Raw genomic sequence first — 27359 nt, 5'->3', positions numbered from 1 at the left:
TACAGATTGAGTTGGTGTTGTTGAGGATGTCTGTGTGCGGGACTCGATCTTCCCAGGTCAGGCCGAGGATCCTTCGGAGGCAACGGATGTGGAAAGCGTCCAGGTTGGTGATGTGCCGGCGGTATGGGGTCCAGGATTCTGCTCCATAGAGCAGAGTGGAGAGACATACTGCATTGTAAACGGCAACCTTGGTGCTGATCTTCAGGTTTCGGTTTTCAAAAACCCTGCTGCGTAGGCGTCCAAAGGATGATGCCGCTTTATTGATACGTGTGTGTATCTCCGGGTCAAGGGAGCAGCATGAGGACAGAGTGGAGCCGAGGTAGGTGAAATGATCCACTGTTTTGAGTGGAACACTGTTTATGTGAAAACTGGGAGGTGTAGAGGTTCGGGAAGTGAGTTGGGACATGACTTCGGTTTTTTTGACCTGGAGACCGAAGGATTGGTACAGGCTGGATATGGTGTCGAGAGAATGCTGCATAGACTCTGGACTGTGAGCTAAGATGGCACAGTCATCAGCGTACTGTAGCTCACATACTTGGCAGGATTTTGTCTTTGTGTGTGCCTGGAGCCGGCGGATGTTGAAGAGACTACCATCAAGGCGGTATTCCACATGGACACCGTCTTCGGCTCGTCTTCGGCTCGGCTCGGCGGAAGAGGCAGGTGACGGCAGAGAGGAGGAGATTAAAGAGCACCGGAGCCAGGACACAGCCCTGCTTCATCCCAACATTAACCTTAAAGGATTCTGACTGGAGTTCACCCGTCTGGACTCTGGCTTGCATCCCGTCATGCAGCTGCTGAAGGATGGAGAGAAACTTGGGTGGTACCCCAAGTTTGTTGAGGTGTTTCCAGAGCAGCTCACGGCTGATGGTGTCAAAGGCTTTGCTTAGGTCTATGAAGGCTATGTAAAGATCCTTGCGATGCTCTCTGCTCTTCTCTAGTAGCTGCCTCAGGACAAAGACCATGTCGGTGGTGGATCTGGTCTTCCGAAAGCCACATTGAGTTTCCGGAAGCGCAGCTTCAGAGATGTTTTCCACCAGCCTGTTCAGCATGATCTTCGCCAGCACTTTCCCTGCGATGGAGAGGAGAGAGATTCCACGGCTGTTTCCGCAGACTGCTCTGTCCCCTTTCTGCTTGTAGATGACCACAATGTTTGCATCCTTCCAGTCCTGTGGGAGGGTCTCATGTTCCCAGATGTTGCAGATCAGGAGGTGCAGACGGCGTGTGAGGAGGTACCCTCTGTGTTTGAAAACCTCTGCTGGGATGCCATCGGGTCCAGGGCTTTTATTGTTCTTTAGACCCGCAATGGCTTGACGGGTCTCAGAGAAGTGTGGTGGGGTGTCCAGGTGCATGACTGGTGGCATGTCTGGGAGATTATCCAGGATATGTGGGTCAGTGGGGTTGGTGTGGTTGAGTAGAGACTCAAAGTGGTTTGCCCAGCGGGTGAGGATCTCATGTCGGTCCTTAAAGAGTTTAGAACCGTCGACTGATCGAACTGGAGCAGTCGCCCGCTTCCTGGGGCCATGCAGTGCTTTGATGGCATCGTAAAAGCCCTGGGTGTTGTGGCAGTCTGCCAGGCTTTGGATCTCCTTCGCCTTCTGTATCCACCAGGCATCCTCCATAGTCCGGAGGGCTCGCTGGGTTGCTGTTCTTGCTGCAGCAAAGGCAGCTTTCAGGGTGGGAGAACCAGGGCAGGACAGGAGAGCTTTGTGGGCTTCATGCTTGGTTTTTAGCAGGGACTGTATCTTGGCTGAGTTACAATCAAACCAGTCCTGGTGTCGTTTCCTCGTCTGGCCAAGTGCCTCAGAGGCTGCGCTGTTGATAGCCTGGCGCAGAGCTGGCCAGTCAGCTGATTCCTCCGGGATCTTATTGAGGTTTTCAGCAAGGAGCTGTCGGAGGTGGTTTTTTGAGGTGGGGTGCTGCAGAATTGAGTTTCTTATTAGGTGCTACCCTCGGTCCACGGGGTTGAATACTCATGAGGAGTTTGGATCTGACCATGAGGTGATCAGTCCAGCACTCGGCTCCACGCATGACTCGGGTGGTAAGGACGTCCTGTCGGTCCTTTTGGCGTACAATCACATAGTCCAGGAGATGCCAGTGTTTAGAGCGGGGGTGCTGCCAGGTGGTTTTGAACCTGTTCTTCATCTGGAAGATGGTGTTGGTTATGACCAGGTGGTGTTCTGCACAGAGGGAGAGGAGCCGAAGCCTGTTGTCATTTATCTTCCCTACTCCATGTCGGCCAATAACTCTGTCCCGTACCAGGTGCTCCGTGCCCACTCTAGCATTGAAGTCTCCCATTAATATGAGCTTGTCCGTAGCTGGAGTTTTCTGTAATATTGAGTCGAGGGCTCGGTAGAAATCCTCTTTGATGTTGAACTCAGCATCTAAAGTTGGTGCATAAGCACTAAGGAGAGTGGCGAAGCGTCCCTTTGCAAGGGGGATGCGCCATGTCATTAGGCGTTCACTCAGCATGAATGGACTATAGGTAAAAAAAAAAAAAAAAAAAAAAATCGATTATTATCGATTCTAACATTTTCAAATCGATGCAGTTGAATCGTCACATTAGGATCAATGCATTTCGATGCATCGTTACACCCCTAGTTGGTGGCCCTCTGAGGCTCTTAAAAGCATAAATCCACCCTCAAACAGAATAGACACTGTAGTTTATTTCAGCCCAGTCAATATCTATAAACATAGACCACTGTCTCCCTAGGCTGGAAATCAGAGCATAAAGAATCAGTGATAATAATAATGCATTCTATTTATAAGGCGCCTTTCAAGGCACTCAAGGTCGCCGTACAACAATTTAAAAACAGTTAAATTCTCAATCACAATCCATTAAAATATAAAATAAAAATATAAAATCAGACAAAATAAAATCAGACATACGCCTGCCTAAACAGTGATGTCATCAAATGACTTTTTGGAGTTGGTCCATTGGAAATTAATTAAGCACCAACTCTGTGGGCTCATAGAAATAGTATTTGAGCCATTAGGCCTAACAAAATAAATTGTTTGGTTCCTGTTGGTTGTCAGTTAAGGCCCCCCCCCCACAGCGACTATGGATAGGGAATTTCTTTATTTAATTAAAATGTTCACGACAACATGGATGCATGTACTCTGCCAGCATGTTTAATATCCATAATACTAAAGGTTAAAATACAAAGATGCTGTACTACAAAAGTACAATGTACAAAGGTAGTAGTATTAAAAATGCCACCCCTAAATACTACTCACTAAATATCCTGACGTCAGAGAGCTGTGCAAATACCTGGACAAGAGGCAGGGGAACTATGTGAGAATGCTATTCATCGACTACAGCTCGGCATTCAATACCATAGTCCCCTCCATACTCATAGCCAAGCTCAGGGACCTGGGCTTGGGCTATGACCTCTGCCAGTGGGTCTTGGACTTCCTGACTGGCAGACCCCAGGTGGTGAGAGCAGGCAACTGCACCTCCTCATCCATCACCCTCAACATAGGGGCCCCCCAGGGCTGTGTTCTGAGTCCCCTCCTCTACTCCCTGTACACACACGACTGTGTGGCTCAGCGGAGTAGCAATACAATCGTCAAATTTGCTGACGACACAGTGGTGGTGGGCCTGATCTCTGCCAACGACGAGAGGGCCTACCTGGAAGAGGTCAAGGTCCTGGCGGGATGGTGCCAGGAAAACAGCCTCTCCCTGAACGTCAGCAAAACAAAAGAGATGATTGTGGACTTCAGGAGGTCGGGGGTCAAGGACTACAGCCCCCTCAGCATCGACGGGGCACCGGTTGAGAGAGTCAACAGCTTCAAGTACCTCGGAGCCCACATATCCGAGGACTTGAAATGGACCATACACATTAACAGTGTGGTGAAGAAGGCACGACAACGCCTCTACTTCCTCAGGCGCCTAAGGAAGTTCCAAGTCAGCCAGAAGATCCTTAAGAACTTCTACTCATGTACAATAGAGAGCATCTTGACCGGCAACATCACCTCCTGGTTTGGGAATAGCACTGCAAAAGACCAAAGCAGACTACAAAGAGTGACACGTTCAGCCGAACGCACAATTGGAGGGGGGCTCCCCACTCTCCAGAACATTTACAACAAGCGTTGCAAGGGGAAGGCTAAGAGAATTATTAAGGACTCGAGCCACCCGAACAACTGCCTCTTTGAACTGCTGCCGTCAGGCAAGCGACACAGGAGTCTCAAGGCGAGCACAGAAAGACTCAGAAGTAGCTTCTATCCCCAGGCCATCAGGCTGCTAAACGAACAATGAATGAACACTACACAACAACAACCACCAAACACACATAGCACACACATCCACACGCACACACTCACTTTAAACAAACACACTGTAGCACCCACTACACACACTTTATAGCACACACCCACTTTAAACAAACACACTGTAGCACCCACTCCCCACACTTTATATTTATGGATGAAGGATTGCACTACAACTCGTACACCTTACTGTAAATTGTACCTAAAATTGTACCTCATCCCACTTCTGCTTTGCACTAGATAGTACTGTACATTAGTACACTGCATAGTATTGTGTATTGTATATTATATGGTAACTCAGAACATTGTACATATGTCTATACCGAACAACTGTGACCTCATTCTTCTTCTAAATTCATGCTATATTATGTTATTATGTTATTTGATACTATCTTGTCTAGCACAGTCTCTGGAGCGTAACAGTAAGAAGCATTTTGTATGAAAGTATTCTGTACTTCTGTATGACAACTATTAAAGAACTTGAACTTGAACTTGAAATATTGTGAAATACTTGCTTTTTATATATTCTCATTATTGACACAGACTGCACTTTTTGACTAAGATTTAACTAAACTTTATTGTTGAAAAAAAATGTTGTAATTTCTTTTCTTTTTTTTTTACTTTTTTTTGTTAGGCCTTACATCCAAGTGGGTTTTATTTGAAATGTTGTAGGGCTGTACCGAATGTAATTTTTTAACATTCGAAGCTTCTATTGATGTATTCGAACGAAGCTTCGAATGTCTGTCGTCATATTTTATGACTAGTCAAATTAGTATTTTTTATTATAATTTTTTTTAATATCCTCAAACTAAATCCTCAATTTGGATAAAGTGATTCATGTGATTAAATTAGTATTTTTTTTGTATTAAATCAACTGTCTTTAATGAATATAACTCATCAGTTTCGTCAACATAAATAATCCAATAAGGGCACAGTTGGTACGAAAGTGATGGTGACGTCTTATAGTATAATATTAGTGTAGCCTAATATTTTTCTGCAACTGTGAAGAAAACTCCATTGGTTTAAAAAGAATGAATAGACACATAAAAAAAAGATATAAAAAATTGTAAATTAGAATGTTGATTTACAATTCGAATGTCAACATTATGATCGAAGCTTCGAATCATTCGGTACAGCCCTAAAATGTTGATTGATTGATTGATTGAAAACTTTATTAACAGATTGCAGAATGGGTACAATACAGTACAGCTCAATACTAACAACTGCTAAGAGGATGAAGACCAGAAAAATACTTTCGTCTTGTTTACATAAGGGTCCTCCATTTTCAATTCATCAAGACATTTATGACATACAAGACATAGAAATATACGGTACTGTGTAAGAAAGAGAGAACATCATAAAAAAATATACATCCGAAGGGGAAGAAATTTACATTGGAGGGGGTTGTGTGAGTGGGGGGGGATTTTGACATTTATAGGGGCCAGTTTCTAATTGCAGCCACCCGTAGGTGCTCTTTGAGAGCGATATAGGGCTTATTTACAGCTCTGGATCAGAAAATGGACCCATATCCCAGTAAAATCACCATGGGTTACCTTCATAGTTGGTTCGCAAGCCTTATGCCCCCTAACGATTTAGCAGAGTTGTCACCTTAGTGCATGAAAAGATTGCATCACGTTCAAGGTCATAAAAAACTTAATTTGTAATATTTCGTTCCAATTCTTTTTTTATGAATACCACTATGAACCTAACTCAACATATCTATCAAAGATTCCAAATATTTCCGTTTGTAGGGTTATGGTTAGGGTTAGGGTTGGGGTTAGGGTTAGGGTTGGGGTTAGGGTTCGGTTAGGGGACTGTTGAGCAAGTGTTGGGGTTGGCACGGGCACAGGGATGAGATTTTACCTTCTCCTAATCTTTCTGTCTGGGTAACCCTAACCCTAACCCTCACCCTAACCCTAATGGGAAGAAAAAAAACACCAAGGTTTTTGCCAGGCTAAAGTGTATAACTATTTTTTTAGAGGTATTCTAATGATGATCCTTTTATATATTGAATATATATCAAAGATGACCAATCTGACCCAATTTCATAACATAATAATCAACACAGCCATCGTTGTACACAGAAACACAAATACATATAGGCAAAAAACACAAAATAGTCGCTAAGGGGGCAGAAGGGTTACATTTTTTAATTTTTTTTAAATCAAATTTTTTTTTTCATGCAGTCAGGCCACTGAACTTAGAAGCAGGCCAGGCCAGTGTTTCTAGTTGCACCAGCGCAATAGTTAGATAACCTAGGTGGGGAACAACCAGGAGATCACTGCAACTCACACAAGTTGGAGAACTATCTCTCTCTCTCTCTCTCTCTTGCTCTCACACACACACAAGGGAGCCGCATGTGATTGGTGGAGGTGGGACCCTTACAAAAAACTGCTAATCATTGACACATGCTAGCCTGTAATAATCCCCCCCAGAAAAATCTACTTTGCATTTGATATATTGCAAATATATGCCATCTCACACACTGGCATTTAAAGGGTTAGAATTATAAAATGAATATGTGGTGTTATGATCAGGGCTGAAGTTGAATAAGGTTGCTTTCACATATAGTTTTGGTGGACTCTGTGCGGTTCTGGTGGTGAAGTTGCAACATTGTTGCATTCATCATTTGGTTCGTCTGCATTCACACAGCAATTTGTCAGGCGCACCAAAACTTTCTGAACAATGTCACGCGGTCGAAAATGGCGCTCGTCTATTGGACAATAGAGAGTGGAAATGTGTGTGTGTGGCTGCGAGCCTGTGTGTGTGTGTCTGTGTGTGGACTGCAGCCCCGTCTGACTCCAGATCAGCGTTTTTTTTTTTTAATTTTTATTTTGACGTGGCATTGATCCATTGTTCTATTGAAGCCCATTACCACCATCCTCTAGCTAAACAACTTGTACACCGCGTTGTTTTTATGAGTGCCCACAAGTAGCTGTTTTATTTGGTCTTCTGCCCATATGTGTACAGTGTGCTTGTTTTGCAGTGAATGCCGCGCACCACGGTAATAATAATAATAATAATACGCGTTTTTTCTTCCTTCTACCCAAGATGCAGTTAGATAGATAGATAGATAGATAGATAGATAGATAGATAGATAGATAGATAGATAGATAGATAGATAGATAGATAGATAGATAGATAGATAGATAGATAGATAGATAGATAGATAGATAGATAGATGCAGTGTGCTTGTTTTGCAGTGAATGCCGTGGTAATAATAATAATAAGCACTTCCTATATTTGGTCCGACGAAGCGAACCGAGACCTATGTTTTTGGTCGGACCAGAGTTTGCGTGTTTGGTCCGCGGACCGAGTTCGACGCGCATTCACACAAACCCCAAAAAGCGGACTATCGAATTCTGGTCCGATAGTCCGGACCAAACAGCCCCTGTGTGAAAGCGACCTAAGATTGTATTTTTTATCAATTACAAAAAAACTGAAAATCCATAAAAATCTGTGTTGTTGCTAATCATACATATATATGCTAGCCTGTTTTTTAACAATAATTTGTGATGCCATCACAAACACTGGCATTTAAAGGGTACAAATAAAAGAATTCCTGCACCAGAATGCAGGAAATTAAGTCTTTGTAACAAAAAAAATCCTGGTGGGGGACCCCCAGACCCCCTGCTTAAAAAGTGGCCTGACTGGGGCTATATTTTGCACTATATTTCCTGGCCTGAATGATTTCCCCAGTCCGGCCCTGGTTAAAAGATTTCCCCAGTCCGGCCCTGGTTAAAAGCCTCCAATGCTCATTAGTGTGTGTGCGTTTGAACGTTTGCATGTTTCAACCATACATTTCCATTTATTAAAAAAAAAAAAAAAAATATATATATATATATATATATATATTTTTTAATAAATGGAAATGTATATAAAACGTATAATATTTTTTTATTCTTTTAATTTAAATTTTTTTTATCATTCCATTTGGGCTGTGGGGGTGCTTAATGTCTGAAGGAGTCGACTGAAGGCTTCTTGTCCTCTGCAAAAGCATGCAATTGGTCCACTGATGGATACATCTTGATATTTGTCTAGTCTAGTGTGTTCATTAGATGGGTGAAATCCTCTTTCAGTGCCTCTGTGCCTGTTTTCGTAGGCAGTTAGCCTCTGGTATGCGTGCCATTAGCGTTAGCCACGCTTCTAGGCCTCTTTTCTTTTGGAAAGAATGATAAAAAAAAAAAAAAAAAAAAAAATTACTATTCGACTAAGAGGTTGGTTAGTAGACTACGGCCCCTTTCAACCGATTAGTCGACTAATAAGGGTCAGTCCTAATATATATATATATATATATATATATTTTTTTACCTCCTATAATAGTGGGGGTCGCGGCTCTCTGACACCGTTATTTGGGGGTCGCGGCCTGAAAAGTTTGGGAACCCCTGCAAGTTGTTCCAGTATCCGTCTATGGAACAGCTCCAGGATTAGTCTCTTGATGACATCATCTCTAGAGCCCCGTCTCTTTTGTTCAACTTAAGGAGAGACATGTTCATTGTGTGTCCAGGCACAGAATATAGGGGCAAGGGATATGTACAGATATAGATATAGTATCTACAGATATGTAAAGAGGATTATATGCAGGTATGTACAGACAGATGTGGATATATATTAATATATTAATACAGTATATACAGCATTATTGTACATGATTTGGTACATGAGTTTTGAAATAGATCCATTTGGATAGGACATCAGTGAGATAATATTGAATGTGCAGTGTTGAAATCAAAATAAAATTTTATTAATTTATAGAATAAAGGAACAGACGGGTAACATATTCCAACAGCTTCAAATGGACGGCAAGTAATTTCAGCTTTAACCAATGAACTCCGTATGGAAGTTATACCCAGCAGGGCAGCATAGAGTTGCCCAGGGGAGAAACATAGAGTAGTATGTGCAACAAAAGAATAGATGCAATCATGCCCTACTTCATAGACTTTTCCTAGAAATATGTTCTTCCCAAGATAAAGGAATATCGTATCTTATCTTTAGACACCTGCACTGTTTGAATTTCAAGTTTCAAGAATTTCAAGTCAAGTTATATTGGCAACAGACTGCAGTAGATACATTTAAATTACACACATGTATGGTTTTAACTGAGGTCCCACCTAGTGTCCTATGGAAATATGAATGGCTTGTTGAAGCACATGTTTTCTGACCTAGTCAGCCCAGAACAATCTGACTGGCTTGTCTTATTTCACACTTTGTATGTTAGTAGGCTCATCAGAGACACAAATGTACGGGCACAAGCACTGAAAATGGCATGTGTGTGTTCCTGTGTGTGCCGTCCATCACATGCGTGTGTCGCTGCATGACGACATTGTCAATGTGTGCAATGAATAACGACTTCTTCCTAACATGACATTGTCCTTCATCGGTGTACTGTACATTTATGGTGGAGCATGTTTTTTTCTTACATTTTTCTTAACATTTATAGACATACAACACTTAGACACTACCGGTACTTACAATGACATCAATAACATAACAATATACAAACATGGGCCCCTTGAATTTCTGTAATACGGCTGCGTTCAGCCGCCCAGACCCCCCCCCCCCCCCCCCCCCCCCCGCCATCCACCCCTAGAAATAGGGCTCCCCCATATCCCAGGTCCGTCCCACGCGGGGCCGAGCACTCAGCAATACGGGTCCCTTGAATTTAATTGGGCCAGGCTCAGTAGAGGTGTGAGGGGAGGTACTCCCCCCCACCAAGCCAAACCCGCTACCTCCCATGTCACCAAGCACCCCTTGGGGTAACTGTTCAATTATCTTTCCTCTGTTGCATCTATTCTCATCCCCAGGTCCCCCGTGTGTATGTTTGTATTGGGTACTCTTCCACGGTGATTTTGTCTTGTATCTTTCCTTGGATCACCGTGGCCCTTCATGCCCCTTTCTTGTGTCTCTTTGTCGTTCTTCATAGTTGATCTGCTTTGAATCGGTTCAGGTCCCCTCTTTTCCTCCTCCCGTCCTCCTCTCCTCGTCTCTCGGTTCTGGTCCACCTGCGCGCCCTCTCCATCCTCTGCGTCAGCGTAGGCTTCTCTCCTTCCCCTCCCGGCACCTTCTATCCTCTCCGCGCCGTGTCCCTCGCCTCCTGCACGTTGTTGGGACCTGGTTCCTTTCTTTTCCTGAATTTTCTTTATTTCTACATAGCTCCGACGCTTCATTGCCACCTCCGTTGGATTTTTCAGTGTTACATTGTATGCTCCGCATTGCTCCTAATCCAATCTGCGTGGTGGCCTGGTTAGCCTCTATGTTAGCTTGTAAGCTAGTTTGTATGTTAGCCTGTAGCTCTCTGCACTGACATTCAGCGTCCCGCTAGCTTGTTCTACCTGTTGCATCATTGCCTCGTGTTGAGTCTTTTCCATCGGTGTATTTACTTCATCTGGGGTTGCTTTTCTTTCATTTGTGCTTGTGTTCATTCTTCCTTCTTTCTTTTGTCCTCGAATCTTCACTTTTTATTTCGTTTTGAATTGTTTTACTTCCTTTTTTTTATTTTTATTTATTTTTTTATCTTTTTCCCCCCTCCTCTTTTTCCGATTTTTCTCCCATCCCACTGTTAGTCGTTAAGCCAATTCCCAACTCCCTTCCTGGTTGTTGCGCACCCCCCCTACTGTTGGTCCGGGAGGCCAGAGACTATCACATGCTATCCTCCGACACATGCGCAGCCAGCCGGCAGGCCAACCTGGCAGCGCAGATTCTCACTGGGAGAGTGTAACGCGTGGAAGGTCACACTACCTCCCTCCAGATCCTTCCTTTGCTGAGCAGCCTCGACCGAACTGTAGGGGTATTTTTCTGTTTACAACGCCCAGGACCCACCCATCAGCTTTCCCACCCTCTAATACTGCCAATTGTATTAGTACGGACGACCAGCCAAACTGAAAACAAATGTGGAGAGCTGGATTCGAACACGCGAACCCAGCGTCTCCAGCATTTGGTGGTGAGTGCCTTGCCCACTGCACCACCTAGCTGCCCTTACTTCCTTTTTTTGATATTCATTGACCGGGAGCTCTTTCATGTGGCTGCTCACCAGAACGTTGCAAACCGGAAGTCCTGGTTTTCTTTTTTATCCAAAGTGCTTTACAACGCATTCTTCAAATTTACCCATTCACTCAAACACACCGGCAGTGGAGGTAACCATGCCTCATCAAGAGCAGTTATGGGTTAAATGTTTAGCTCAAGTACACTTCAACACGCTGTCAGCACTAAACTCAAAATTCCTTCGATTTTGATGAGAAATATGGTTACAGACAAACACAAGTAATTAAAATACTCCATGCATGCTTCACGCACCAAGTATAATACACCTGGGAATCAACAAATTTGGTAGTATTGTTGGGTGTCTCACCGTACAGCCATGATGTGTTCCCAGCTAGCAATGCCCGTCATGGCTCCTTTCTGGTCTTTGGTGCGGCCATGTACTGTCAGCAGCTGAGAAAGAGAGAGAGAGGGGGAAAGGGAAGGAGAGAGAGAGATGGAGAGAGCAGACGCGTTTGTCTTATTACCGTTTTAATACTCCTGGCTTTAGTCTAAATCAAATAGTTGAGGACCCCAAAATTGATACCCATTGTGCCATGGGTATGATACAAATAAATGTCTCAGGGACCCTCATCTGAGAAGATTCTTCTTGTTAGATATGATTTAGTCCAGAATTCCATGCAGTTGAGAGTGAGGCCTGTGATCAGAATAGTCACTCTTATATTCTCTCATTCAGCTCAACTTCTATCAACTTTGGACCTGTACTACATAAGACTTCAGGCTATGGAACCGTTATGTTTTCCAGCTCCTATCTCTCAGCTGGAACTCAAAAACAGGCATCTGGCAACAAGTAAACAAAGATGCGAGTAAACAAAACGTTTATTTCAGTATGTTCAAACCTCTGTAACTCTATTACATTAGCACTCAAGAGTGATTCTTCCTGTTGTGGATGAAAGTCCAGAGTGTTCCCTTTCAAAAGAGACCAGAGTGACCCCCCTGCACAAAAAAAAGGCAGCAAATTAGACACAGGCAACTACCGCCCTGTTTCTATTCTTACCTCCATCTCGAAAATCATGGAAAAAAATTTCTACGAACAGGTCGAAAAGTACCTCACGAAAAAATAATCTAATCTACGAATTCCAATCTGGCTTCAGAACATCCCACTCCACTGACACATGCCTTCTCTATTTGAGCGACCACATCAAACAAGAGGTGGACACGGGCTAATACTGCGGCATGGTCATGCTGGACCTCCAAAAGGCTTTCGACAATCCTACCTGGAGGGGAGAGAACAGATGGTGGAGGTAAACGGTACACCCCCCCCCCCCCCCTCCCAGTGAGCTGTGGTGTTCCACAAGGAAGCATACTAAGACCGCTACTGTTCCTAATTTATGCAAATTACATGTCATCAGCTTGTGACTGCAACTTGTTCCTGTTCGAGGACAACTCAACAGGGACAAGTTACAGGTTGAAAAAGCCCTCAGCTCTGAATTCGGCAGAATCTGCACCTGGCTCACTGATAACAAACTACTACACCTGGGTAAAACAGAGTCCATTCTCGCGATCGATCGGCCAGCGATTGGTATCGGCCGATATTCAGTATAAATATGAGATCGGTGATCGGTGATAATGCTTTATTTTCGCCGATCGTCAAAACCGATCGAAAAACATGATCCAATTCTTAGCGGAGATCTCACTCGCTGACTCTCTCAGGCACACAGAGCTGCGGCGTACTGCTCCTCCTCCTCCAGCCCCTCCCGCACCCGTGTAAACACGGGTCTAGTCTAGTCTAGTGGGACCTCCGTGAGCTAACGTTAGCTACCGTTACAAAATGACGCAGTCAACTATTCACTTTTAGTTTAATACATGATGAGTCATTGTCTAACGGTATCTAGCCGGCTAGCTACTGATATCAACAAATGCTCCAGCAATAGTCTAGTACTAGTGTATGATACCTCCGTTAGCTCACGTTAGCTCACTGTTCAAAACGAAATGTCCCATTCAACTAAATAGTTCACTGAGGCGTTGTCTTAACGTTATCTAGCCGGCTAGCAGTAGCTACAGATAGCTCCTGATATCAATGTCTTATAACATTGATTCGATGCGTATTCGAGCCCCGGCTTGCATCGCAGTCACAAACGGGGCTAGCTGAGGGAGTAGGGTATATCTGCAGAGCCGCAGATATACCCTGCTGAGGGCATGCTGAATGTGATTTGATCAAAGCAGAGTATACACACAGACAGTGGAGATAGCGAGCATTTTGACTTGTTGCGTGGTGGCGATGTCTCGCAGATAATACAACTACAAGTATAATTATATAATATATATATTTTATAATTTTTTTTAAAAGATTTTATATAAAATAATATATATATTTTTTTATCAAAAACGATCGATATCGGATCGGTATCGGCCGATATGGCTCAAAACGTGATCGGGGCATCCCTAAAGAATACCCTGGTTCCGGTTCCGGGTCGAGGATGGAGTAGTCGCTCATTGCCACGATGTGACTCCCGTATTTTTATATTTAGTCCTAAAAGCCTCTTTTTATATTTTCAACTCGGTTAAACCTTTTTGTAGATACCCCCTTTATGTTTCTACCTATTTATTTTGGCTGCAAGAACCATAATGGCGACGAGACAACTGAGAAATGAATCCAAGAAGGACGACGCTCCCGCTGATATAACCGCCATCGCTGGGCTAATTGAAGAGCTCAGGCAATCCTTAACCAACGAAATCAGAGCGTCCGCTGCCTCGCTCAAAACCAAACTCAACAGCCTCTGGACGTCGGTTAATGACCATGCTGAGCGTCTGACGTGGAGGACGGCTTGAATACTTGGACTGACAGGGTGGACGAGCTAGAGGCTAGGTGTACGGCGCTAGAAGAAAGCAATGATAAGCTAAAGGCTAAGCTAACCAACGTCGAGTCCCGGAGCCGCCGGTCTAACATTCGCATATTAGGACTGGATGAGTCCGTTCATATCGACCGGCCCAGCGACTTTTTTGCGGAGGTACTGGTTGAAATTCTGGGGAAGGAGGTCCTCCCTACGCCACCCGAACTGGACTGGTGTCACAGGGCCCTTACTGCCAAGCCAGCACCCGGCTCCAGGCCTAGAGCGGTTATTGCTCGCCTACATCACTATCGAATAAAAGAGAGGATTATCTGGGAGGCACGGAAGAGGAGGGGAACGCTGGAATACAGAGGGAAACCAGTCCTAATCTTTGAAGACTACTGCCCTGAAGTCGTGGAGCAGCGTTCCAGCTACAAAGACGTCATGGGCCCCCTCTACAAGCAAGGTCTTAAGCCGTCTCTTCAGTTCGCCTGAGGACGCCGTGGACTTCTTGAAGACCCGGCGTAAAGGGGCCTCAACACCGGCCTCACCAGTACCAAACGCGGTAGTAGCCTGATTTTGGGCCATTAGCACTTCGCTATGGATAACGCGCCGAGCGTCATATCACTCTATATTTCTTCGTTCTTATAAATATGGTTGACTGTGTGACGTTAGGTGTCGCCTGGATGCTTTATTTAAATTTTTCTCTGCGTCTGACTTAAGGGGGGGTTGGCCTGGTCTGTTTTTACATAATGCCACTTTATTTTTTTGTTTGTTTTTTACATCCACTATATGCCGGGGAGCTAAGCGCTAGCTTTGTTTAAATGACCTAGGACTTCTATGCGTGTCACTTACTCCTCGTCACGACTTGGCTTAATGCCTCCGTGATGCATTTTTCTTTTCTTTTTTTTAGTGTGTGTTACAAAGGATCAGATTAAACCGAATATATATATTTATTGACTGATATATATTGCATAGTATTTGTATATCGTTTGATATCCCTTGTATATTCCTTGTACATATACACGGAATATCCCTTTAGCCCAGACCATAATATTTCATTCTCCTATTGGACAGCGGTCCACAGGCGCCAGAGCCGTGCCTCCAGAGTCAGGTTCAAAGTCACCGTCAAGACATGTCTGTGCATGCCCGGCCTTGCCCAGGGCTACGAGACAGAAATGAGGTTGGCACTAGTTTGTTCGCCGTGCATATAAATATGGCGCAGGTGAATACAGAAGCACTTAGTCAGAAGTCAAGAGTTACCCAATAAGTTGAAGCCTCACCCACGATACTCCGTGCGGTGAAGTATGGCCTGTTTGGCCCCAAATAGAGCATTGAGACCGCGTGCGAATTAATAACTGAATTGTCAGAGTTTGGCGCTATACCGTCGAGTGCGACATATTTCTATTAAGTCAGTAATAGTCTATTTGTGTATAGTGTATCGTGCGGCTAAAGTTCTACAGTGACCAGCATCACCAACGCTTCATCGTACCAGCTAGAGTGCTTATCCAGGCTGGGCTGCTTTCATGGCGCTTTCACCCGAGGAGACCTAGACGAGAACCGTGTGGACATGTACACTGGATTAATCTACCCGACGACTACATAGCCCTTTGCGGCTGGATTATATTTGTTTTGGTCCTGTGATTTATGGAGCGGAGAATCGCAGACGCCTACACGTGTGGGATTTACCTGTGAGGAGCCAAGTCGAGTCTGCGCCTCAGAGAGCCTGAGGCCGGCTAGCTTTCTTCACTGTGGAGCTACAGTCTACGGAGAACAGCTGTATTCGTCTGTGGATCAAGAGGCTATTGCACCGTCTCCTGTACTTGGAGTCTCCTTAGTCATCGTTGACCAGACTCTCTACTACCGACAGATCCTCTACCCTGCTGGCTTACAACCGGGGGGACCCTTCCAGTATCTCCCGCTATATATTACTAGTGTACTATAGATATAATTCCCTAAGATTCAGGTTGTATAATTACCTCCTGCGTAACCAGAGAATGGACATTCATTATTGATTTGCCTACGCACATTCCTTTGCCTTATAAGCGCATCCAAAGTATAATAAGAGAAGTATATTATGTACCTTTTGCTGCAATAAATACTTAATTATCACTTTGTGTAGAACCGATTCATTGTGGGAAGTGTTCATTATATTTATATATCATGTACTGTATGGCCAGTAATTAAAGTACATAAAGCGGTAGTGGTTTAATGATACCATACTTATCAATACAGTCAGGGAATTGTACCCCTCAGTTACAATTGGTCCTTCGAGCCGGAGGGTAACTAGTGTAATATTAATATAGTGGTATTAATATTGACATGGCCTATGATGAACACTCCACAAAACGGTTCTCCTAAAGTAGATCGCCCGCAGCGTAGACGGCAGACACCTCAGTACTTAGAGGATTACGTTGCCAATATACTACCTAGCTTTCTACAGACGGTAAACGCGGAAAAAGTAGATAGTAAAATTATGTCCGACCCTATCGACCAGGCTACCCCGCCAATAGAGGCCCTAGTGGGTTCTAACGTAACTGACCAAGCTCACGGTAGGGACCAGGAGGGACCCGACATGACTTTACCCCCCGCCAAGACCGAAGAAGTAGTCCCCGGAGAGCTCCAGGATAAAGACAGCCCTCCAGGGATGGAACTCTACCCGCTACAAGAAGAGGAGAGCACCCCGGAGATGGATCTCCAGGACTCGCCACAGGAGAACAGATCTCCAACGAGTACTGCCAGGAGCGGATCACCTCAACCAGCGTCTTCCCCCAGCGAGGCGGACAAGATGCTGGCACAGGCATTCCTCGCCAGCCTAGCAGCCTCAACAGAGCGCGATCGACTCCAAGCACAGACGCTTAGTGAGCGCGAACATTCTTCCATGGAAAGAGAACGCCTTCAGGCGCAGCAACGGAGCGACGAAGATCGTATACGTCTAGAGATTAGACGCCTTCAGACGGAAGAGAATATGGTAAGGGACCGGGCCGAAGCCCAGCGCGCCGCCGCCGAAGCCCAGCGCGCCGCTGCCGGTGCCCAAAGAGAAGCAGAGCGCGACCTCGCTCTCACCAAGCGCGAAGCCGAGCGCGACCGATTACAAGCGCAGATAATGGAGCAGCTGATCACCAGGGCAACACCCCCTCCCTCCGCACGGGGTTCCAGGGCCTCGTCAAGACAAGGGTCAAGGGCACCCTCCCCTACCCGATCAAGCGACCCTGAGCCCGACCACCAGAGAGAGCCTATACCCCCCTCCGAACCCCTTCCCCGACCGGTCCAAGTGAGACCCAGCTACAAGGAAGAAACGGTCTACACCGCGGAGAGGCTAAATAGACGACTACAGGATCTAGAGGACCTGCCAGAGGAAGAAGAGGGAGAGGAGGAGAATCAAGCCCGACAGCAGCACAGTACTCCACAGGACCAGGAGGTCCAGTACAGCCCAGGCTCTACCCCCGCGGCTCTGCGCTACAGACCCCCGACTCAATTCACGGGTGAGCTTGACGCACGACCAGCCCCGAGGAACAGCACCTGGATACGCGGGCCATGGTACCCAGCAGGTACCAGCCCACCAAGAGGCGTAAGAGGAGACTCGCCTAGGAGGCCTCTCTTCCAACGCTCACCGATGTGCCAGCCATCCATGGCATCATACATTGGCACACCGACGTTTCCGGACTTCACCCACGAGAACAGAGCACAGTACACGGAGCTACGAATGTGCTTAGAGACAATGATGTCCGATGTAGCTGATGAACCGTACAAGTATGCTATCCTACTGAAGCACCTCAAGGTGCCCCGAGCGCACAATATAGCGCTGGCCTATGCCACCTCTACTACCCCATACACAGCGGCTCTAGCAGCACTCGACCAAAGATATGGACGCATATGGGACTACGTAATACAAGAGATAAGGCATATTGACCGCCTACCCCCAGCCACAGACAATCGCTCACTAGATGACCTGTCTATCAAGGTACAATCCCTGGTAGGGATGCTGGGGGCGCAAAGAGAAAAGGGTATGCACGAACTGTACGCGAACTCTAATGTCGAGAGGATTTTAGAGAAGCTTCCGCCCGCCCGACAAGAGCGCTTCAGGCGGCAAAGAGACCACCGTGATCCTAACGGTCCCGAGCCATCCCTCCTAGACCTAGCCGACTTCCTGGCGAGAGAAGTCAACAGCCTACGGTTGGATACGTTCATGCGGAGCACCCCAAGCTCCAGAGAGGGACCTAGGAGAGCAAACGATGGCCGAAGATTGGTGACCGTCATGCACCAATCAGAATCAGTACCGAGCAGCAAGAACCACAGTACCCCCTCGATGAAAGAGAAGTGGAAGATGGTGTGCCCGTACTGCGAAAAGGAACACTGGTTGTCACAATGTGACACGTTCAAGAAGATGACCGCCGACGAGGTGAGTCAATGGATAAAGTCCAACCGACGCTGTTACCGATGTGCGCGCAGTCACATGGCAGCCGATTGCCGCTTAAAGAAGAGGTGTAGTCGGTGTGACGGAGCCCACCTAGATGTCCTACACGACAGTAACAGAAGAAAGCCTGCACCCTCAAGCAGCACAAAGGCAAGTGTTATGTACATTGACCCCGCCAGCAGCGGGGGCGCCCGGGTGCTCTTAAAGGTGGTCCGCGTAACACTGAGTTACCAAGATAAGGTCATGGACACTTACGCCGTCCTTGACGACGGGTCAGAGAAGACCCTTCTCCTCGCGTCCGCTGCGGCCCAGCTGGGGCTGCGGGGGAGCGAAAACCAGATGACGATTCGGACAATAAGAAGAGATCTAAAGACGATAAAGGGCGAGAATGTCTCCTTCACTATCGCAGCAAGCGGGCAGCCAGAGAGACGGTATAGGATTACTAACGCTTTCACCAGCCAAGAAATAGGCCTGTCGCAGTACACCTACCCCATCGCCAAGCTGATGGATAAATATGTGCACCTGCGTCAACTACCTATACCGCTCATAGACGGTGCCACCCCGACCCTGCTGATAGGCTCCGACCATGCAGACCTCATCGTCCCGATAGACCGGGTCCACACAGGGCCCAGAGGCTGTCCTGCAGCAGTCGAGACCCGCCTAGGATGGACATTACAAGGCCCCCTCGCTAAGTCTCTTTACCGAACAGCAGCCACTAACTGCCTCCACTCCAGAGTGACAGAAGAAGACACCACCCTCCTACAGCATGTCGAGAGGCTATGGACACTAGAGACAATGCCCTTTAAGAACGAAAAGAAAGACATTCGTTCCAAGGAAGACATTTACGCTATAGCCCTCATCGAGCAAGGGACAAAGAGAGTCAAAGTCAACGGAGTGATGAGATACGCAACTCCACTCCTGAGGCGAGAGGGTATGCCTACCTTCCACGCCCCAAAAGAAGCGACGGAGCGGTATCTATTGAACACAGAGCGGCGCCTAGCCAGAGACCCCGCTCAAGAGACGGTGTACCGCGCTGAGATTAACAAGCTAATCACAGCGGGACACATAAAGAAAATTGACATTAAAGAGGCCGATCAGACGACCGAATCATGGTACGTGCCGCACCACAAAGTCCACCACAACGGCAAGGATCGTATTGTGTTCAACTGCAGCTACCAGATCGGATCACAAAATCTGAATAAAGAGCTCTTGCCCGGCCCAACACTCGGCCCATCTCTACTAGGCGTGTTACTACGTTTCCGCCAAGACAAGGTGGCCATCAGCGGCGACATCAAAGGGATGTTCCTGCAGGTGAGACTAGTGGAGGAGGACAAGCCCCTGCTGCGGTTCCTATGGAGAGAGAGGATCGGGGATGAGCAACCAGCCATCTATCAATGGGAAGTCCTCCCTTTCGGAACCACATGCAGCCCATGCTGTGCTACGTTTGCACTGCAAAAACACGTCGCAGAGGACCCAGCAGCTGATGAAGAGGTCCGACAAAGTGTAGGAAATAGTTTCTACGTGGACAACTGTCTGCAAAGCGTCTCGACGCCAGAAGAAGCCGAGGCCCTTCTACTCAAGCTCCGCGCCTCCCTGATCAAAGGCGGCTTTGATCTCAGGCAGTGGGCCAGCAGCGACCCGCAAGTATTGCGCAGCCTCTCCCCCGAGGACAAGGCAGCAAGCAGCGAGACCTGGATGGCGACCATCCCAGGAGAAGCCCAAGAAATGACATTAGGACTAGTCTGGCGCTTCAAAACAGACTCGCTCCATTATAAACACACACCCCTGACCAAGGAGCAGGGAAGGTCGACTGCACTACCGACCACCAGACGGAGTGTATACAGAACACTCGCCAGACAATATGACCCGTTGGGATGTATTCTACCTTACACCACCAGGGCAAAGATGATTGTAAGAGCGTTATGGGACAAGGACCAGGGCTGGGACGACCCCATACCCGAACACCTTGCATCCACATGGAGAGAGTGGGAGACGGAACTCAGCTCACTCCCAGGTGTCAACATATGCCGCAGCTACTTCCCACCCACAGTGAGGCCGGAGACGTGCCAGATGGACCTGCACGTCTTCAGCGACGCCTCCGAAGTAGCCTACGGTTCGGTGGCCTACTTGCGTGCCCGAGAGGAGGGAGGAGAAATACATACTGCTTTCATCCTGGCTCGCTCAAGAATAGCCCCACGAAAGCAACAATCTATCTTGCGTCTAGAGCTCTGCGCAGCCCTAGCAGGAGCGCAACTCGCCACGTTAATCCAACGTGAACTCACCATTCCGGTGCAAAGAACAATCTTGTGGTCAGACTCCACGACAGTACTCACATGGATCCGGTCTGATTCGTGCAGATACAAGGTCTTCGTGGGAGTCAGAGTCACAGAGATTCAAGATTTTCGCCTGGAATGATAGTTTACGTAACTACAAAAAGGCACTCTCACTTGCCAAAACCTCTTATTTTTCCAGGCTCATAAATGAAAACAAAAACAACTCAAAGTTTCTGTTTGACACAGTTGCAAAACTTACGCAGAAACAACCAAGTGCCCTAAACCATGCGTTCTCGGCTAACGAATTCATGACATTTTTTACCAAGAAAATTGACCTCATTAGAGATGAAATTGTTGCTTTACTCAACAATCGGAGTCCTTCCCAACCTTTGACGGGCATTCCCCCTGACTTTGATTCCAGTCATACGCTATGCTGCCTTGAAAACGTCTCACTTAGTGCCCTCTCTAAACTGGTTGGCGCGGCTAAACCTTCAACCTGTCTGTTTGACCCTCTCCCAGCAACTCTCATCAAAAAACTCTTCCCAACTCTAGGCCCTGCCCTACTCAATATCTTCAACACCTCTTTGTCTACTGGCGTGGTGCCCCTGGCCTTTAAATCAGCCGTCATTAAACCACTACTTAAAAAACCGAACCTCGACTCTCTAATCTTGAAAAATTACAGACCTATCTCCAATCTTCCATTCCTATCCAAAGTGTTAGAACGGATCGTCGCAACGCAACTTACTGACCATTTATCAAACAATAATCTTAATGAATCATTTCAATCTGGCTTTAGAGCCTTACACTCCACCGAAACGGCGGTTACCAAAGTCACAAATGACTTACTGCTCTCTCTTGACTCAAACCTCACTTCTGTGCTCTTATTGCTTGATCTCAGTGCAGCCTTTGACACTATCGATCACTCGATTCTTCTAGGTCGGCTTGAGAATCATGTTGGCATTCGGGGTCTCGCACTAGCTTGGTTTAAATCCTATTTAACTGATAGAACACACTGCGTGGTCTATAATGATTTAACATCTGAGACCCTCCCAGTGCAATGTGGTGTCCCACAAGGCTCTGTCCTGGGCCCTTTGCTATTTTCGATTTACATGCTACCCCTCGGCGATATCATACGCAAATTTGGCATAAACTTTCATTTTTACGCTGATGACACCCAATTATATATACCTATTAAGCCAAATGATTCCTCCCAACTACAAAACCTTGAGGCCTGCTTGCTTGCCGTCAAAAAATGGATGTCGCAAAACGTTCTACTCCTTAATGCAGATAAAACTGAGATGTTAATTGTTGGCCCCCCAAACCACAGAGGCCTGTTTCAGGACATCTCCCTCAACTTTGATACCTGTCATGTATCCCAGAGCTCCACCATAAAAAACCTCGGAGTCATTTTTGATTCCTCCCTCTCATTTAATGCACATATAAAAAATGTCACCAAAATTGCATTCTTCCATCTTCGTAATATCGCAAAAATACGCCCCATTTTAACTCTGGCTGATGCTGAAACCCTGATTCATGCTTTTGTCTCATCACGTCTGGACTACTGTAATGCACTTTTTTCAGGCCTACCTAATTCAAGCATCAAAAATCTTCAACTCGTGCAAAATGCGGCTGCACGGATACTAACTAGAACTAGAAAATTTGATCACATCACACCAGTTTTGTCCGCCCTACACTGGCTTCCTATCCAAGCCCGTTCTGACTTTAAAGTGCTACTCCTCACCTACAAAATTTTAAATGGGCTTGCACCGCTCTATCTATCCGATCTCATCTCCCGATACTCGCCCGCTCGTGCTCTGCGCTCACAAAATGCGCTTCTATCGACCCCTAGGGTTAAAAAGAAATCCGCCGGCCACAGAGCCTTTGTCTACCGCGCTCCCTACCTGTGGAACAAATTACCTGCCGTCATCAGGGGCGCCTGCTCTGTCGAAGCTTTTAATCCCTGCTTAAGACTCATCTTTTCTCTCTCTCCTTCAACCTACCCTGATCTCACCTGGTCGGGGACTGACCTTTAGATTAACCTGTGTAGTTTAGTTATGGTACAGGGTACTACATGGTACCACTGGGTAGTTTACTACAGGGTAGTTTAGTTAGGGTACATGGTACTACATGGTACTACATGGCACTACAGGGCTCTACATGGCTCTACGTGGCACTACAGGGTACTACATGGCACTACATGGCACTACAGGGTACTATAGGGTACTACATGACACTACGGGGTACTACATGGTACTACATGGCACTACAGGGTACTACATGTCTGCTCCTTTGCAGCACCACAAACATGGGAACTCTCTAACTCTTCCCCCCCCCCCTCTTCCCCCCCCCCCCCCTTCTCTCTGAGTGCCCGTCTCCTGGCGCTGACTAAGGTGATGGATGCCCCGGGGCCTTGGCCAAGATTGTAGTGACTGCTCTACATGCACCTCCGAGGCCTTGGATCAGTTATTCACCGCCGTCTGTCCGTGGTCCTGTCAACTGATTAACAGTATTAACAGACTGTTAACAGATTAACAGTCAATGCGGTTTCATTGCTGGGTTAAATACTTCCATTTCTATTCACATAATACGCCTACTTCATATATCTACTCCATTCACATATATGCCTACCACTTGTATCTATTGCTATGTCCGCCTACTACAATCTCATGAGCTGTCTAACGCCTGTCCCGTCTCCCTGTCTCCCTATGACTTGCTGTCCTGGAGTGTTGACCGGAGTGTTGGACGTCCCGTGACGAAGGCCGGGAGGTTGCGACCCCCTCTGCGTGCCCCCCTGTCTCCGGAGGTCTCGTAGTGGTGACCGGAGTGCCGGATGTCCCGCGATGATGTCGGGGAGTTTGTGACCCTCTCTGCGCCGCCCCCTATCTCCCTGTCTCCGGCTGTCCCTGAGCAACGACCGGAGTGTTAAATGTCCCTTGACTAAGACGGGGAGGACGTGACCCTCTTTGCGCCGCCCCTGTGCCTCAAATAGATTGCTATCAGCTCTATCTTTAATCTTTCAAAATGTTCAGTTGCTATCGCTATTAGCTCTATCTTTAATTTTTCAAAATGTACAGTTGCTATTGCATGCACTCATCTGTGTTCCACTACACACATGAGTGCATGCTTACCAACTGTCCGTCTGCAACACTACTATCACCAACATCTAAGAAGGGAGATCCCCCCTTGAATGGCCCTTCTAAGGTTTCTCTCCTCCACACTGCCTGTGGAGCTTTTTTCCCTATTGTTAGGTTTTAGTGAGTTTTTCCTTACCTTCGCGTGAGGTATGTCTGGGAGTGCTTGCATTCTTTCATTTATTTGCATCCATCTAAAAATGTTTGCACCTTATGGTGTTCTTGTTCTGTTCTTGACTTATTGTTATGTTTTCTTCTTGACTTGTTTAAAGAAGATCTGTACGGCCCATGGGGACATTAACGTGTGTTGTCGGGCCCTATAAATAAATTTGATTTGATTTGATTTGAACAGAAGTAGCAAGCTGGAGGTATGTGGACACAAAACACAACCCAGCTGACGTCATCACCCGGGGAATGTCCCTGGATGACCTCACCCGTCACAACCTATACAGTGACGGGCCAGAGTTCCTCAAGCTCCCGGAAGAAGAGTGGCCTACACCCACCCCACGGGAAGCAAGTAAAGAGGAGGCCGAAAACAAGAAATCTATGTTCTGTGGATTGAACACACTCGTCTCCACAGACCCCGACATAGACGATTGCCTCACCCTAGAGTGCGCAGCTAAAGACATTCCTGTGGCACCACCCAGAGGTTCAGCTCACTACTGACATTACAGCAGCTGACTACGAAGAAGCAGAACTTCTTCTACTACAACGAGCCCAGAGAGACTTGTTCCCCGATGAGCTAGACTGTCTACAGGGAGCAAAGCCCGTCCCATCAGACAGCAGACTGCTCCACCTAGCCCCCGAGAGCGACGCCCATGGTCTCATCAGAGTGGGTGGTCGTCTGCGAAGAGCTCCAGACTTACCGGATGACGTCAAGTACCCGATAGTCTTAAACAGCCGACACAAGGTCACAGAGCTGATCATAAAGAAATACGACGAGGATGTGCATCACGCCGGGGCAGAGAGAGTCTTCGCGGAGATCAGACGTCATTATTGGATACTGCAAGGGAGAGAAGCAGTGCGGCGCTTCCAGCGAACCTGTCTAGACTGTCGTAAGTGGCGAGCACAGCCCAGTATACCCCGGATGGCTGACCTACCTCCCTGTCGCCTCCGACTCGGCGACAAGCCTTTTCACTCCACCGGTATGGACTGTTTCGGCCCGCTGTATATAAAGAAAGGAAGAGGAACCGAGAAGCGGTGGGGTATTGTATTCAAATGCATGACCACCCGAGCGATGCATATAGAACTCCTTCCAACCATGAGCACAGACTCATTCCTTATGGCCTTCCGAAGATTCACATTGCGGAAAGGCAAACCGTCTATATTATTGTCTGATCACGGGACAAACTTAAAAGGCGGAGAAAGAGAGCTGAGAGAGAGCTTCCAAGCTATGGGCCCAGAACTTAAGACCCACCTCGCTCCATCCCAGATTGACTTCCAGTTTAATCCCCCGAACGCACCTCACTTCGGTGGAACTTGGGAACGAGAAGTACGTTCAATAAAGACAGCCCTGTACGCCGTGCTTGGGGCCCAGACCGTGGCGGAAGAAGTCCTAATGACAGTCCTCACGGAGATCGAGGGAGTATTGAACTCAAAGCCCCTCGGTTACGTCTCAAGTGATGTAGCAGATGTCGACCCAGTCACCCCCAACACACTCTTGATGGGGCGGCTGGACCCCGCGCTACCACAGACAATGTACAGGCCTGAAGAAGCGAACGGCCGAAGAATGTGGAGGTACAGTCAAGTATTGGCTGACAAGTTTTGGAACAGCTTCCTACTCCACTATCTACCGTCTCTACAGACCCGCCAGAAATGGGTGAAAGAGAGAGACAATTTGACAGAAGGGACAGTCGTCATGATTATCGACCAGTCACTACCCCGAGCTATGTGGCCGGCTGGCCGCGTAAGCAAAGTGATCACCGGTGCCGACGGAAAGGTCCGAGCAGCCGAAGTGCTCGTCCAAGGACGGATCTACACCCGACCCGTGGCGAGGCTAATAGAACTGCCAAGGCTCCCCGATACTATCGATGACGACCATGACCCCATGACTTTGTGAACTGCCCGACCCCTCACAACAGACATTGAGTAGTGGACAGTGCGGTTAATCTGTCTCTGCTTAGCTAATTAGGTGGGACTAATTAGGGGGCGGCTGTTACAAAGGATCAGATTAAACCGAATATATATATTTATTGACTGATATATATTGCATAGTATTTGTATATATCGTTTGATATCCCTTGTATATTCCTTGTACATATACACGGAATATCCCTTTAGCCCAGACCATAATATTTCATTCTCCTATTGGACAGCGGTCCACAGGCGCCAGAGCCGTGCCTCCAGAGTCAGGTTCAAAGTCACCGTCAAGACATGTCTGTGCATGCCCGGCCTTGCCCAGGGCTACGAGACAGAAATGAGGTTGGCACTAGTTTGTTCGCCGTGCATATAAATATGGCGCAGGTGAATACAGAAGCACTTAGTCAGAAGTCAAGAGTTACCCAATAAGTTGAAGCCTCACCCACGATACTCCGTGCGGTGAAGTATGGCCTGTTTGGCCCCAAATAGAGCATTGAGACCGCGTGCGAATTAATAACTGAATTGTCAGAGTTTGGCGCTATACCGTCGAGTGCGACATATTTCTATTAAGTCAGTAATAGTCTATTTGTGTATAGTGTATCGTGCGGCTAAAGTTCTACAGTGACCAGCATCACCAACGCTTCATCGTACCAGCTAGAGTGCTTATCCAGGCTGGGCTGCTTTCATGGCGCTTTCACCCGAGGAGACCTAGACGAGAACCGTGTGGACATGTACACTGGATTAATCTACCCGACGACTACATAGCCCTTTGCGGCTGGATTATATTTGTTTTGGTCCTGTGATTTATGGAGCGGAGAATCGCCGACGCCTACACGTGTGGGATTTACCTGTGAGGAGCCAAGTCGAGTCTGCGCCTCAGAGAGCCTGAGGCCGGCTAGCTTTCTTCACTGTGGAGCTACAGTCTACGGAGAACAGCTGTATTCGTCTGTGGATCAAGAGGCTATTGCACCGTCTCCTGTACTTGGAGTCTCCTTAGTCATCGTTGAGCAGACTCTCTACTACCGACAGATCCTCTACCCTGCTGGCTTACAACCGGGGGGACCCTTCCAGTATCTCCCGCTATATATTACTAGTGTACCATAGATATAATTCCCTAAGATTCAGGTTGTATAATTACCTCCTGCGTAACCAGAGAATGGACATTCATTATTGATTTGCCTACGCACATTCCTTTGCCTTATAAGCGCATCCAAAGTATAATAAGAGAAGTATATTATGTACCTTTTGCTGCAATAAATACTTAATTATCACTTTGTGTAGAACCGATTCATTGTGGGAAGTGTTCATTATATTTATATATCATGTACTGTATGGCCAGTAATTAAAGTACATAAAGCGGTAGTGGTTTAATGATACCATACTT

General features: G+C 46.8%; 1 protein-coding gene across 1 annotated transcript in view; it reads right to left on the bottom strand.

Moving 5' to 3' along the window:
* The window catches only part of dus1l (dihydrouridine synthase 1-like), a 165206-nt gene that overhangs the window by 53062 nt on the left and 84785 nt on the right, over positions 1-27359 (bottom strand). Inside the window, exon 6 of the mRNA XM_084329603.1 lies at positions 11615-11697. Within this exon, the coding sequence (XP_084185729.1) occupies positions 11615-11697 (83 nt within the window). The remainder of the gene's footprint in view (positions 1-11614; positions 11698-27359) is intronic.

The sequence above is a fragment of the Notolepis coatsorum genome, assembly GCF_963971535.1.
Source record: "Notolepis coatsorum genome assembly, chromosome: 14".
Lineage (NCBI taxonomy): Eukaryota > Metazoa > Chordata > Actinopteri > Aulopiformes > Paralepididae > Notolepis > Notolepis coatsorum.
Note: the sequence above shows the minus strand (reverse complement) of the source record. Positions and strands in the feature narration are given on the sequence as shown.